Source organism: Episyrphus balteatus, chromosome 4, assembly GCF_945859705.1.
Source record: "Episyrphus balteatus chromosome 4, idEpiBalt1.1, whole genome shotgun sequence".
Classification (NCBI taxonomy): domain Eukaryota; kingdom Metazoa; phylum Arthropoda; class Insecta; order Diptera; family Syrphidae; genus Episyrphus; species Episyrphus balteatus.
In genome coordinates, this window is record NC_079137.1 from 43,961,324 (window position 1) to 43,977,902 (window position 16,579).

Consider the following 16,579-nt stretch of genomic DNA (forward strand, 5'->3'; position numbering starts at 1 on the left):
TCACACATTTCTCCCGTTTCACAAACGAGATCGCAACACTGGCAACCACCAATCAGAATCTTTCAAGCGAGACCCTTTTAACGCGAGCAAGTCGACTATAGCATTCACACAAAGACCCCACAACGAGCGAAACAAACAAATCATATAGAGGCGGGGCTTTCTACCGCTCCTCGATAACCATTTTTGATATCAACTAAACAGCGGGCTTTGATTGTTGCCATATCGCGAGACCGTCGATTAATCTGGTTCTCTCTTTTTAACTCATAGCATTTTCGGGATAAGATTTGTTTTTGATGTGATTTAACCGCCCCAAATGGCGCGCACACAGATACTTTTCTATCTGATAGATTCGTGTGGTGCGCGATGTTGACGACGATACGATGATGTAGTCATCGATCGCAGCATGCTGCTGTTGCGCGTTTAATTTATTCTCGCGCATTGTTTTCATAATATTTCGAGCGTTTTTCGTTTTTGTCGATTTTGTCGATCGTTTTATAGATAGATACTTTTGTTATCTAAAAGATACAGATACTTGGGGCTTATTGTGGGGAGAAAAAAGTATCTAACATCAAAGTGAGTGAATCTATCGAGGAGCTTTCAAAGTGCTTTTGAGAAGATAATGTGTTGTTTTTGCGTCGGGAAATCATATTCGTCAAGTTTTCAATTTCGGTGATTGTAAAAAAATAAACTATTTTTCAAAAAAGTATCTAAAAGATAGATAATCTATCTTCAACATGGATATGACTAGTGCCAATTCACTTAACATGCGACCAATTTTTGCTGGATACCCATTTCAAGGTATGAATTTACCTCACCCCTTCCTTAAAGCTTCCCTTTACTAAAATTTGTTCCCATATTTTTTGACAGGACAAGGTCGTGTCAATCAACTTGGTGGTGTATTCATCAATGGTCGCCCCCTGCCAAATCATATTCGTTTGAAAATTGTCGAAATGGCTGCATCTGGAATAAGACCGTGTGTGATAAGCCGTCAATTGAGAGTATCTCATGGATGTGTATCGAAAATATTAAATCGCTATCAAGAGACTGGATCAATTAGGCCAGGTGTAATTGGAGGCTCCAAGCCAAAGGTAACATCGCCAGAAATTGAAGTTAGAATTGAGGAATTGCGGAAAGCGAATCCGGGAATATTTAGTTGGGAGATACGTGAGAAATTAATTAAGGTAGGTAAGACCTTAGGTAGGCTGAATTTGTTTTTTTTTTTTTAAATCTCAAGACTCCACTAAATTTGTTAAAAATCAAAGCAATCTTGTGCAATCTTTTATGGCTTTGTTTTCTCCCTCGAAAACATAAAACCTAAAATGTTCTACATATTTGGTTTCAAAGTGGAGAATTTGAGTTCTATAATAATCAGTTCCAGCTTTTGGAATCTCATCTTTTAAATAAACATAAATCTTTTTTAATAGATTTTTAAGTTTGTCACTTTTATCTATCATCTTTATGGCATGGCTTCGCTTATAATCTGTTTTACATTTAAATATATACAACAGAAAAGACTAATTATAATGTTCACAACTTTGCGACTGTATTGATTATGACAGACACCATAGTTGAAAGCTTTTGTAAATTTAATGAAACTGACGACAAGAAATTAATTTGACTTTGTTATCATCGAGATGAGAGTGAAATGATTTATGGCGCAAACATTTTTTGTTTTTATTTCAAAGATTTTATTATTGCCGGCAGTTTATTAGAAAATTCTATAACTAATTTAATTAAATCATATTCAAGTGGATTAGGTATCGCCTTTTAAGGCTTATCTGCTTTTATATTTTTTGTTTGAAAATATCATTTTTGACACCTTATCTAGTGGTTTTAGAGAATTTATTTTTGCACCTTGATTCATAGGTTTTGAGTTGAATTCGATGGCTATATTCTCAAAGATCGTACTCAATGTGAAATTAACTATGAACCCAAGCTTTTATACATTAAACTGTTGCATGTGTGCATCCAACTTTGCATGTACAAAATAACAATCTTAAAAAAGTAGTTTACAAAATAGACTAAATTTTTTACGCTACCTTTGTTTTCAATTCTTTTAAGTTAAACAAAAAAAAAAAATACCTAATCTTATATTCGCTGGTGAACTAATACTCCAGGACAGTAGGTAGTCTTGTCAATTCTGTATATCTAAAAGACTTGTTTCAAAAAACTTAGTTTCAACTTCGAGATATTTTTATATTTTCAACTTCATCATTTGATATTTGATAAACATATCGTCGCTGTAGTTCTAATACCTCGTAGCCCCGAAAATCCGATTTTGGACTAATGATGCAATTATATTGTTCGAAAAAATCCGGATGCAATAGAAAAGACCCTGTTTGTCTAAAATCGATATTTTCAGAGCTTGGCTTAGTCAAAACTAGATCATTTGTATTGATCCTCATATGTACATTTCAAACTTTGTTTTTGGCCTCTTCTGAAAAATCGACTTTTTGGGGCTACGAGGTATTTTTACTACTACAACGACGATATGTAATTTTGTAAACAGTTAATCTACAGAGACATTCTAAGGCTGAAATTATTTGAAATTTTAATAGCTTCAAGTCGTTTTTAAAAACTTTAAGACCAAAATTTACCAAAAGCTTAAAAATTTGGGTATTTTTTTGACATTTCTCATAAGTACCTACTTATAAGTTAGGTATGTAAATATGTAATGAGAAAATTTCAAAATGGCGTCCTAATAGTGAATCTCTGTACACGCCTTTTAAAAACAGAACGCAGTTCAATATGGAGAAGCTTTACATATTTTCACTTGAAATTTGGTACAAATCTTTGAACAATGTTTCACACAGAAATACGTATCTGATTTGAAAACAGTAGAATTTGAGAAACAATGTTTATTAGTAGTCAAAAAAAAAAAACCGTCAAGAAAAGAAATGTCCTATTTTGTTTCATTTCGGAGGGCTTTGAGTGCCTAATATGTAAAGATTGAAAGATCAAATCAACCCAAAAGTCGAGCGTTGCGTTGTTATACTATCACTCAATTTTTTACCGACTTCCAAAAAGGAGGAGGTATTCAATAATTCATCTGTATTTTTTTTTTATGTTTGTTACCTCATAACTTTGGACTAAGTGAACCAAAATTGATAATTCTTTCTGTATTGGAAAGCTGGTGCCTGGTGTAGTCCTATTTCGTTTAGTTAATGCCATAGAAACTGTTAGAAAAACCATAAAACCCAGTTTTGATCAATGGAAGTCGGTGTTGTTTTTTGATAAAAATGATTATTTGTTTTTCGAATATTCTAGAAATTAATCTAAACGGACAAATTCTTGAAAACACCAATTTCATAAAGCTTTAAAGCTAAAAATTGATTGAAAAAATTACATAGTAGCTCTGCAGTGCTCATTCAACTTTGAATTTTTGCTGTAGATATTCCGAAAAAAAAATGTAAGCTGAGCTCAAGCGAATTAAGTTCGCTCCAAAATAAGTGTGTCTTGACCGATTCGATTTGTGCTTTAATAAAGGAAATTAAGACAAAAACTTGTTTTAAAATAAAAAAATATAAAGCCGATAGGGGCTAATACAAGACATTCTACACTTTGATCCTATTGCACCAACAATTTTCTCAACATTCAATTCTGAAATCCCAACTTTTCGCATTTCAAACTAATATGCATTACATATTTTTTTTGTTGGTGCAGCAAAAATTGTTCAATTTTAACTGTTTTTTGTTAGATTGTAAATGACAAATTGTTGATGCAATATTTTAAGTAGGTAGTCAGTCAAGTACGCTCAAGTCATTTTACATTTTCGTAAAAATTTGGACTTCAAATGAAAAAAATTTTCTACTTTTTGCTAACTCAGTATTTATCTCAGATAAATTTTATCACGGATATTACCTAATACTTATTGTAGTTCTAAGGAAATTTGCAATTCCAGTTTTCTATATCAACTTTCACCTTTTTAACGAATTTTTAAACAAGATATTTTAAAACTTGTAATTTATCGATATTTTGTATGGATTCAATTGGTGGTACGAATTGATGTTATCTAAATTTTGACAGCCTTAAATCAGCAAAGACTAATTATTTTAAGGGGTTCTTGCAAGAAATTTCTAAAATTGCGTTCACTCTAAACGGATTACGGGTCGTTATTTTGTGTTCCAAAATTCTATATCTGAATAAAAAATTCTGTAAGTAAGAACATAATTCTGTATTTCATTATCATAGTTTTCTATTATTCTGTATTTCAAAATTCTGCATATCCATTATTCTGCTTTTCAAAATTCTGTAATTCCAAATCCCTATACAAAAACTCAATGAACAGATTTTGTAATTGTTTGTTGAACATTTTATATTAGGTATATCAAAAAATTATCCCAGCATATAAAAACCTTTCAACAAATAACCAAATGAATAACATGATAAAGATATTGACTAATCTTGTTAAATATTCTACGTTACTTATTAGGGCCCCCGCACACTACAGACTTTCTATCGGCCGATAGTATGTCGGGTTGGGCTCCTAGTGTGCGCACAGGCAGCCGACTAAATATCTCGGGCAATACAAAAGATATTGAAAAGATTTAAACTAGTATCGAAAGATGGAAAACAGTTCTTATAGAAACCGTTACTAAATATGCTCAAACAATTTTCCTTATACAAAAGAATAAGGTCCGAAGAACTCAAAAAAAAAACGTTTTTTTGCATTTTCTAATGGTATTATTTCAAAAACGGGAAGTGTTTAATTTTTTTGACTTCTGATTCGAGTTCAACACACCGAAAACCTTCAGAAAAATATATTTTTGTTTCGTCAACAAAACCCTTGTAAACCAGTGTAATCGTTGTAGTGTGCGCACTTTTATACATTTTCATACTGATTAAGATACCGACTAAACTGTCAGCCGATAGATAGTTTGTAGTGTGCGGGAGCTCTTAATCTACGTTTTTTAACTTAACTTCAAACTTCGCAAACGAAATTTGCAAAAATCTATAGGTACCCCAAAATTCTGTAAATAATAAAAGAAAAATTGTTTGTTAATGAAAAAAAGTGCGAATTTTTTTTCACATTTTTCTTTTATTATTTACAGAAATAAATATAGAATTTTGAATATTTGTGTAATATTTAAACACAAATCCAGAAATTTTATTGATATTAACAAAGAGTAATTCTATCTTACATACATAAGCGTTACATACTTTATATTAATATTGGAATTTGTAGGAAGTTATTGTATATAACTTCATACTTTAAACCATTAATGCTCAGTTAATGCTGAAAAATATATGCATTAATGCAGCACATAGTAAAAATAAAGTAACAACAACGAATGATACACTTTTGATTCCAATTAAAATATTCCTAGAATGTATTTTATAGAAATTTAATCTTAAATATTTCGAAACTTCATTTACACAAAAACAGAATCATTATGATTTATGAAATAAAAAAGAGGCGTAAACATTCTCTTAAGTTAAGATAACATTGTTTTCGTTATCACTATGAAATAAAATTTAAGAATCCATTTTATGTGTCACTTTAGCCTTCAGACAAACACTTGAAAATTTCTTTGTATAGAGACGCACACACAATTTTTTTTTTTTTTGCGTTAGCATAATTTTTTGTCAATAAAGCAAAATGCTATGGTGAAGGTCAAGATCAAATAATTTGTAGGAGTTGTCCTTTCTTTAAGATGTTAAACAGGGTGATGTTGATGTTGGGGCGGTTATGAGAATGAAAGATTAAAATTACAGGGCTAATTTATGTTAAGTACGTTTCTGGTGAAAAAGAAATTCAAATTGAACGAGGTTAATGTCCTTAGATTTTGAGAACTTCGTCTACCAGACATTGTTATGAAAAGAAACATACTCTATGTACTTAAGATGTCATGAACAAACCTATCGTAGAAAGTATTAGGAGCTTTTTACTTATAAAACTAAAAAAAAATGAAAAAGTCTCAATTTTTCTGGTATATTTTTAGCAATTCTAATGATTTTTTCATTGGGATATTGAGCCCATACATTTACTCGTAGATAGTTTTATCTTAATTCTCCAATTGCAAGTTGGGTCAAATAAAATTGTTTTGGGTTTTCTTGATCGACTCAACATCAATTTTGCTCCAAAAAAAAAATTGTTTTTTTTCTGAAGTGTCACCTATTTAGATAATAGCCAAGTTTTAATTTTTTCAGCGGTTAAGTTAAAGATAAAAAAGACCAACACACAAACAAACTAAAACACAATAAATTAAAAAGAAAAATATGATTTATGTACCTATTCTGCCTTCATAAATTACTGTATGAGGTTTAATAAATTTTAGATTTCCCTTATCTTAACATAAACCAACGAGCTTGCGTTCATTGACATTTGTATCAAAATCACTTTTATCAACAAAAAGAAAGAATTTACAAAAAAAATACAACCACCTCCCTCTTTGTTCTCAGATTGCTTTTCTAACTATTTTTGACCTTCAAATCAACTTAAATGATAGAAATCAACGCTTTGAAAAAATAACAAAAAAAAAAGTACGACTCCTGCGCTCGGTTTTGAAACAATTTTCCGACACACCTGCTTCTTCTGCCTCTGTACCACTTTCCTTTTTGACCTATTTTTTTTTTAACAACAGGAAGCAATAAAGGTGAATGAGTTCCTTTTTTCTTCAACAATCAAATGACAAAGCTAGAAAAAGTATTCAACTTAGCAGTATACTTTTGAGAAGGAGTCACGTGCTGATCTCAAGCCAAAATATCAGTCAAAAGACATTCACAACAGTTCAATGTTCCAGCTTCCGACAACCACAAAAGATAAACAAAAACCGCACATAAATTTGTTGCACTTCCTACACGGAACACGATATTCGATTCTTATTTATGTCCCAGTTCTAGCAGACCGCCCCAGAGCCCACCCGCTGTCTTTGTTTATAGCTTGTTCTTTTAAGATTTCCTTACACCTCAAGCGCAAGCCGATGAAACGTTAATGGACAGCAAATTTGTCAACAGCCTTTTTTCCAACTGAGCCACCCATATCGATTTGAAATCTTTCTTAGTTTTCGCATCTTCTTCGTTTCAAGGTGAACCATCCGGAAGGAACTATAATACAAGATATCGGCAGGGATGGTAATTTTTATTTCGTACGAATAAAAAAGGGACAACTATTATTTTTTGTTGTTAATGTTGCCGCCCTTCTTTGTCTTGAGCAAAATTGACCGTAACCGAGTTAAGATTTTTTCGGTTATGTCATAGTCATACACTGTTTGGATTTTGATGCTTATACCTACACATTGTGACTTGTGCTTCCCCTTCGGAGCCCTGAATGACGGAAAAAAACATTTTTTTTTTTTACTTTTACTTGCCGCAATTAGATACACCCGATGCGATGCCTCCAGGTGCGTTTCACGCTTCATTTTATAAGAGATCTCTCTGAGATATAAATGAGACGAGGAGAGAAAAAATTGTTATATGATAAATTTAGTGCAACAGGACATCTGTTCGATATCAGTGGCTTGTTCAGAATTCTGATACTAAAGATACTTGGGGAAAGGAGGGGGTATTTTGCGATATATCGTGACATGAAGTGCTCTTAAATACCCCAAAGCATAATATTTGACTTTAAGATTTTAAATCATATCCATGAGTTCAGAGAGAGGAGATAAAGATACACCTCCACGGTTAACTCCCTCTTCGATTGCGTGATGATAGATATCGATATCACAACAAAGGGCGCTATAGTATTAATATCGGAAAAAGAGGAATTTGAATGTTTCTGGCGGGAGATCATCCATGAAAGAAAAAGATATAAATCAGCGATCCAATAGATAAAATTTGATCTTTTTATTTCATCTTTCATCAATGGGAAATGGAAATTGTGTTGAAATGTATATTTCATTGTTTTTGAGTAGAAGATTCCGTCGATTACGTCGTTGTATACAATCGTGACTCGTGCTTTAATCCATTTTGGGAAGCGTAGTTTATTTTTTATTTTTGGAAAAAAAAAGAAAAACAAAATATGAAAATATTTTGAGTTGCGAAATTAATGATGAGCATAATTATTGTTCTATTAACTGTGGACAGACTTCAGAAAGGTTAGACCACCTTAGATAAAAAAAAAACGAGAAAGAATTTGGTTAAAAATAGAAAGTGTATTTTAATTATTGTGCTAATTAAGTGCCATTTTAAATTCTAATAATTTTATATTTTTGATTCAATAAAGATAACAAACAAAGGAATACTTAATTGTTTATCAAAATCACCTAAGTACAAAAGAAAATGACTTAAATTTCTACATGATAAAGAAAGCGAAGATATCAGGTATCTAATATTTCAATTTTTAAGCTTTTTGTTACCGAAGAAGAGCATACAAGTTGTTTCAATTTATTTAACACTAATATAATACAGTAAAATAAGGAGAAAAAAGGGGTAAATCTCGGAATGAATGTTAGTAGAAATTTTTTTTGCTCAATATCTTCCTTTTGCCATTCTATAACATATCTCAAAAGTCTAGAAAAATCTCATGTCCGCTTGTCGCGATTTCAAGGTCATATCGCGAAATGGAGATTTTCAAAATTAGCAAAAATAGGCTATGGTATTATATACACATATGATACATGATTTCAAGGTATTTTTTAATGCTGATTCCAAAAAATCTAAAACTAAGACAATCTGACGTCTCTGGAAAAAGTTATACCTGTTTTTCATCTGTCAACTCATATTATTATAACAGTTGCAAACTTACTGCCGAAAAACCCTTAAAAGTTATGGTAGATGAACCAAATTTTGCATGAAGATTTTAGAATCCATCATTATTAAAAATCAAAACAATCCCTTACAAAAAATATATATACCTACGAAATAATGGTATTTTTTGATGGAGGGGCAAATTTTAGGATATGCTCTAAAGAAGATTCTTGTTCATCTTAGGAATAAGTGCAAATAGGCTAATTTTTCATTTTAATCTTTGTTTGGATATTCTTTAACTACCCTCAAAAATCTAAAAAAATCTCATGTCCGCAAGTCCTAATTTTCTTGGTTTGGTGCAGATTTTAAAAAATTTTGAAAACTACACTTCAGATATTTGTGTCAGATCAACATGAATAAGGTGCATTACTTTTCAGGGATGGTCAGGTTGACTTGTTTGTGAGTTTTGTTGGAATAAGTGTTAAAAAATACCTTTAAATCATGTCGCTTATGTTGGTATACATATAAAAATTTAAACTTTTCTTATTAATTTTTTAAAATCTGCACCTTATTTTCAAACCAAGAAAATCTGCCCCTCCATCAAAAAATACCATTATTTCGTAGGTATATATATTTTTTGTAAGGGATTGTTTTGATTTTTAATAATGATGGATTCTAAAATCTTCATGCAAAATTTGGTTCATCTACCATAACTTTTAAGGGTTTTTCGGCAGTAAATTTGCAACTGTTATAATAATATGAGTTGACAGATGAAAAACAGGTATAACTTTTTCCAGAGACGTCAGATTGTCTTAGTTTTAGATTTTTTGGAATCAGCATTAAAAAATACCTTGAAATCATGTATCATATGTGTATATAATACCATAGCCTATTTTTGCTAATTTTGAAAATCTCCATTTCGCGATATGACCTTGAAATCGCGACAAGCGGACATGAGATTTTTCTAGACTTTTGAGATATGTTATAGAATGGCAAAAGGAAGATATTGAGCAAAAAAAATTTCTACTAACATTCATTCCGAGGTTAAACCCTTATTTAACTGGATTAATAAAAACTTTCATGATATGAGAAAGAAACTGATTTATTGAAAAATGTTCAACAACACCGCACAGCTTAAGGATATTAATTTTATAATGAAAAATAGAAACAAATTTGTTCAAAGCCGAATACTCTAAAACCGAGCTCTAAATAGTATGACTTAAGAAAATATTCTCATATGAAATTATATTTAAATTACCTCCTTTTTTTTGGATTCATAATCCTGTGGGAAAGTGTAAACAAAGTAGCTGTAAGCTAGCTCGTAAACTATATGATTTTTGGCTAAATAGCAAAAGTGCTGTATATATGTAGTAGGGTGTCCGTTATTTCCCAAAGTGATGTTTTCGGGGGAGACATCCCCCAGATCGAAAGTTTAGGGCCTAAATAAGGGGAATTTAGCAAAAAATATTGCATTCAAAAATTTGTGTATAAATCAAAAATTTTAATTTTTTTAAATTTTTTTTTTGAAATTTTTGCCGTTTTTATACGTTAAAATTTATTTTTCTCGAACTACATAAGATATGTTTACAATATTTTTATTGAATTTTGTTTAAAAATTATTCACCTAAAAAATGACACCAAAAAAGTTGCAAACAAGAAAGAATAATATAATTATTTATTATAAAAACGTCAAAAATTTCAAAAAAAATTTTAAAAAAATTAAAATTTTTGATTTATACAAAAATTTTTGAATGCAATATTTGAAAAGAATTAAAAACCAATAAAACTGCATTTAAAATTATTTGATAGGTGAAAGCAAAAACAACGAAAACAGCTAATAATTTCAAAAACCGAAATAAAATATAAAAAAAATTTTTAACGGGAAATTTTGAATGTAATCTTTTAAAGGAACTATTTTCCAACCAGAATCAACAAACACTTTAAAAATAGATGATTTAACTCGAGAGAAAAAAAATGTATGTATGAGTTAAAAATTTCCCATACAAATTTGTATTTGGAAAGTATGACCTTAGACTTATAACCATCAGGAGACAAGCATGACGCTTCTACCAACACTCAATATTTCAAATTTCTATAAGCAGATTAAAAGCTTTGATGGAACCCAACAAACCACAGAACATATTACTGGGAGCCCATCCTAAGAAAGTTCATCCCAAGTTTGATTGGAACAAATTAGTTTTTAGTTCAAATTATTTGATGGTCCTTCATGGCTTTTGAAGGCTCAAATGATTTTTGTTTTTATATATTTTTTTAAATTGTTTCTATTGATGAAATGCTCCTTATGTTGAACTCTCTTTGGATAGGCTTTTCATGATTACTTGTCCTATGATTAGCTGTGCAGTGATAAGTTGAGTTCAAGTCGATAGGTTTGCCCTCATGGTACTCCAAATCTGAGTGAATGTTTTTTTTTTTTAACCTTAAAGTCTATTTTGTAAAGAATTCACATACCTACCAAATTCTAAAGTGTGTTAATTATTAACAAGCTACTTATACTAACGTAAAAATCCAAAATCACAATCTTTGTTTCATATTGTTTTCATACCAAACACACATTAAAGCCTTAAAATCAAATATGGTTCTCAATTAAGAAAAGGATTTTAAGATCCTTTTAAATGGGATGTTACAGAGTAAGACTTAAAACAACGAAAATGTATTTTTAAAGAAATAATAAGTTTCATAAACATTGAAAATCATCCATCCACAGGTTAATGCTGAGGAATATGTACACACAGAAACACTCGCAGTTTCACCAGATACAGACCACTTTTTAAAATTTCTTCACTATAACAGGTTAGGTTAGGTTAGGTTAAATGGGCTGACAGTTGATCTTGTTACCGTCACACTTAGATCAATGTAGATCCCTTGTGATACCCTGAAGTATTGTAACTTCCTGAAAAAGTGATAACCTATGAATGCTATGGTTGTTCGAGCCATTTGGAGGACTTTACAAAGTTCAGTAGGCTATTGCCTGAAAGTTCCGAAAGTTCTTCTAATTCATTAAAGAAGTAGTTTCCTAAGAATTTTTTCCTAGTGCGACAGAGTGCTGGGCAGTGACAGAGGAAGTGAACAGTGTTTTCCTGTTCGTCCTCATTGCCGCAGCCTCTGCATAGATCATCCGTACTAAGCCCCATTTTCTTTTTGTGGTATCCTAGTAGGTTATGTCCCGTTAAGATGCCTATTAGTGATCTTAAGGAAGGTTTACTAAGTAGTAAGATCTTGTTTGATTTTTTCTCGTCGAAGTTCGGCCATAGTTTCCTGGTGTGACCGCAGGATTCTAGGAGGTTCCATCTTTCATTTGTTTTTTGTGAAATATTGTTGACAATATTTCGTTTTATTTCACATTGTGGGATTCTGATGTTATGGTCTATGAGAGAGGGATCAAGAACTGAGCCCTCCCTTGCAAGCTCATCCGCTTTTTCGTTGCCGAACACATCACTGTGGCCGGGAACCCAGCAGAGTCTTACATTATGCTGCATACCAAGAACCCTAAGCTCTTCGCGACAGCAAGAAACAAGCTTTGACTTGATTAAGGTGGCAGAAATCGCTTTTATTGCCGCTTGGCTATCAATGAAAAAGGTGATGTCAGCAGGTGATATCGCCATCATGGATATTTGTTTAGCAGCATTTTTCACTGCCAATATCTCGGCTTGGAAGACACTGCTGTGATCGGGGAGCCTGAAAGAACTGGCAAGGTTAAGGTTTTCTGAGTAAAAACCTGCACCAACCCCAGTATTCATTTTCGAACCATCAGTAAAGATGGTGATAGTCGACTCATTTGAGAAAGGTACACTATTTTCCCAATCTTGTCTGTTTGGGAAACTGACATTAAAAGACTTGTTGAAGTCTAAGTAAGGGGTCATGTAATCTGTACTTACGTTGTTGCCAACATAGTTAGAAAGGATCGTAGTGTGGCCGTTTTGACTAGTATTCCAAATGTTGGTTTGACTGAGTCGTAGGGCGCTGTTTGCTGCTAATTCTTGTACAAATAGATCTAAGGGAGTGAGATTAAGGATTGCTTCCAGCCCTGCGGTTGGAGTGGACCTCATCACCCCCGTAGTGCTAATGCATGCTGTTCTCTGTACTTTGGTTAGGGTCTTCAAGTTCGTGGATTTCTCCAGAGCTTGCCACCAGACTAAGCTGCCATAAGTCAGAATGGGTCTGACAATGGCGGTATACATCCACATGATTATTTTAGGATTTGGTCCCCAGTTTCTATAACAATGCTGGTTTTGATAATTCCTCAAAATATTATATAGGTACCTAATATATTTTTGACACACACAAGCCAATTACATAATTTGCCTCATAGTGGAAATAAAACAAAAGTTCCACATACGCCGCAGTGACCCTTGAATTATAAAAAAAAATTATTATGTGACTTATTACTGAAGAAAGGTGATTTGTCTTGACTATTCAATAAAAATGAATGTTATTAAGTGTTTAACATGTTATATCTCGAACCCCTTAAATTGAAAGCGGGAAAAATTAATCTTTAAAGAATGTTGAAATGAAGTTATAAATCAATTGGTTATAAGGGTGTGTTAATTTTAAATGCAAAATAATTTTAAGTTAAATCTTATCAACTCTTAAAAATTTTCAGGGTATTCATTATTCATGAAAAAAACATTAGGCAAGGAGAAAAGTCGAAATGTCTCCATGTTGTGCTAATATATCTAAAAATAATAATTAAAAATGAAGACGTTCAAAATTATAAAAAAAATATGGATTTTTTATCAAATGACATATTGTTACATTTTTTATATATGTATATTATTTATATTTTCCTGGAACCAAAGTTATCGTTCTTTCTCCTAATATTTAATAAGCTATGCCTTTCAGAAACCTTATTTCCTCATCTGATTCGTGAAGTATAATTTTTTTTTTTTTGTAATAAAAAATATCTTTAATAGAACAGATATTTCCCATATAAAGGTTTTGAGATATTGCTAATTCCAAAACGGCTCTAACGATTTTGATTTTTGGTACACGTGATGAATAACATCACAGTGATTCTAAAAAAAATCGAATAACGATAATAAATGACATATTTTTCTTGTTATTTAATTTTATCTTCTTAACTACACAATCAATGTTGTTCAATAAAATACTTCTTTGATCTTAAAACACACCTATTAAATGAAATCAAAATTTTGTTGGTTTTCTTCGTCAGATAACTTTATCAAATTCTTTAATTTTAAATGATCACTTCTTATAAAGGTGCTTTGAACTACAAGAGCAAGTACGTGCCATCTAGTCGTACATTTTATTTTAATGAAGTACATATTGAGATAACTTCAGGAATTTAACTTAAATTAATTGAAGAAGTGAATCGAAAACAATTTGAGTTATTTTTTTTCCGGATTCCTTACCAATTCATAATACCAATAAATAATGTTTAACTTTCGTGTTATAAATACATATACCTTCATCTCGATTAGATCTTCGATAAAAATACTTCACATGTCTATAATCAAAATTGATTACCAACATTCCCCAACAATCACACATATAGCTCACGAATAAATTTGTCTATCATCTGTCATTTCTATGTGCAATCAATAAAATTCCTATGACCAGTGCCCATTGTCTGCCCACCCAACATGCTAAGTGTACCGTAAAAAAAGTAAGTCTTTCCATATCTATCAAGCTTCTAACATACCAAAGAAATTAATTTCTTTTTTTTTTTATTATTCAAAACCATTCAAATAGTCTCCAAACCTTTAAGACCTTTCACATTAATCACATCCTGAAACAAGCAATGTTGTATGCTGTTGTATGGGCGCAAGAAACAGAAGTCCAATCAAATGTTTATCACCTCTGCACGATTGAAAATTCTTTGAATTTCAATATCTCTCAGAATCAGGTAGATACAGATTGCTTGCCACGTTCCCCAGATTTATCAACCATCTATTTCGACCTTGAATTCATATATAGCCACTACAGAGTCACCTCTGTGTAGAGAATCTATCTAATTCATCATTCAATTGAATCGCGGTAAAACAACAACTTTCCAGCTCGAAGAGAACAAAAAAATATTAATTATCGGCTCACGAAGCTGGTTGTTGTTGTTGTTGATGTTGCTATAAAGCTGCTATCGGTGTTCTTGAATCGAAAATCAAATTAAAAAAGATTTCATAGTGAGGCATTTGACACATTCCCCCGAAGGCTATTTGTTGTGTGACGATGACGAGTTGACTCTGTGCGCGGTCCAGAAAATCGACAATAATATACCAACAACAACAAAAAACATGAACGGCGGCAACTACAACTGACAGCTTATAAACACCGAAGGTGTCCGAAGTCCGAATCCTCGGTTGTTCTATGTCGGCTCTCGACTTCGATTCTTGATTCTCTTTCGGTTGGCTGGAGTTCGTAGAGGTATCCCGCTCTGCCCATATGACACATCATGTTTTCTTTAATTGGATTAAGGCATCCGTCAAGTGCTGCAGAGTGAGACGTTTCACGATCGGAAGACCCCACTTCTATTATAACCCGCACAGATTGCCGAAGCCAAACCGTCAACTTGTTGCATTTGGGGGTGATTGAGACTAATCCCTCCACACACCAAAATGGAAGGTCTTATACAAGACGGGAGAAGGAGATTACCAAGAAAAAGATCGTGTGTTTTAGTGTGATCACATGAGTATAGTTGTGATCATTGAACATGTCATGTCCAAGGGATTTTGAAGAAAAGCTAATGTGATCTGAAGAAGGCCGGGGGTTGGTTTTCACATCCCTGAATTTGTAAAAGTTGTCACATATGATATAGATGCACTGATGTTCACGCCTTAATTAATCCTTCAGCTGGAAATTGGCATGGAAATCAGAACGATGATTTTGCAAAAATTAGTTGAGATTTTTGTTTCAAGTCAGATTGTCTATGATTCAATAATTATCTAGTGATTTGGGTTTTAAAAATAAGACAAAGTTATAATTGAGGTTTATTAATAGACAGATCATGAAAGTCCCAGCCAAAAGGAAAGCAGATTTTAATTTGAAGATGTCGCGTCATTTGCTTCCGCCATGGCTAGAATGGACTTTAAGTTGGGTTTTGAGGTTTGACACCATTTTGTATTTATCAATAAATTCATTTTAACGACTAGGTATATGTACTTTTCAACTGTTTGTGTTTTTGACCCGGCCCTCTTCTTTTCGAAAATTTAATTTTTAGAAGTTGTTAAAGGTTTTAAAATGTGTTCCTATAACAATGTTTCAAATTTGTGTACCTCTTAAGCCCAATTTATTCACACTCCATTATGAGAAATCTGTAAATCGCATACAAATTTTAAAACTTTGCTTTTTAAATTGCGACTTTAAAGTTTAAATATAATGGAGAGTGAATAAATTGAACCTATTTCGAAAGAAAGGGGCCGAAAACAAAAAATTTCTAGCCCCTTTTTCGATATTTTTCTATTTTTTTTCCCAACTATTAAAAAGGAAATATTAATCGACTCATAAAATAAATTTACTAAACAAAACCCGATTTTACAATAATGATTTTTTTGGATCGATTTTTTTTCAAAGCTGAAGCATAAGAAATTTTCTATACCTACAAAAATAGCACAACGAAATCTTGAAGAGTTTTCATACTCAATTTGTCAATTACTTTTTGCTAAGCTGGACATGACTTAATTCAAAAGTTTTGTGTATGTGTTTTTATTTTTTTTTTTAATTGATTTTTTTTTTTTAATTTAATTGTTGATTTAAATTTAATTTTAAATAATTTATATTGACTTTGACATTATTGTATACTCGATGACTTTAGAGACTTAGAAAATTTTTCGGTACGCTTTAGGGGCTTAAAAGTCAATAAACATTTTTATACCAAAATTTGTTTAAAATCTTTTTAGTCGTTTACGGAAAAGTCAGCAATCAAGAAAATGGCAGATTCGTTTTTACAAAAACAATTTTTTTTTTATTTTGGTCA

General features: G+C 31.8%; 1 protein-coding gene across 1 annotated transcript in view; it reads left to right on the forward strand.

Annotated features, from left to right (window-relative positions):
* Positions 1-462: 462 nt before the first annotated feature.
* The window catches only part of LOC129918652 (protein gooseberry-neuro), a 48,651-nt gene continuing 32,534 nt past the window's right edge, over positions 463-16,579 (forward strand). The window contains exons 1-2 of the mRNA XM_055999279.1: positions 463-798; positions 868-1,181. Of these exons, the coding sequence (XP_055855254.1) occupies positions 735-798; positions 868-1,181 (378 nt within the window). The 5' untranslated portion in view covers positions 463-734. The remainder of the gene's footprint in view (positions 799-867; positions 1,182-16,579) is intronic.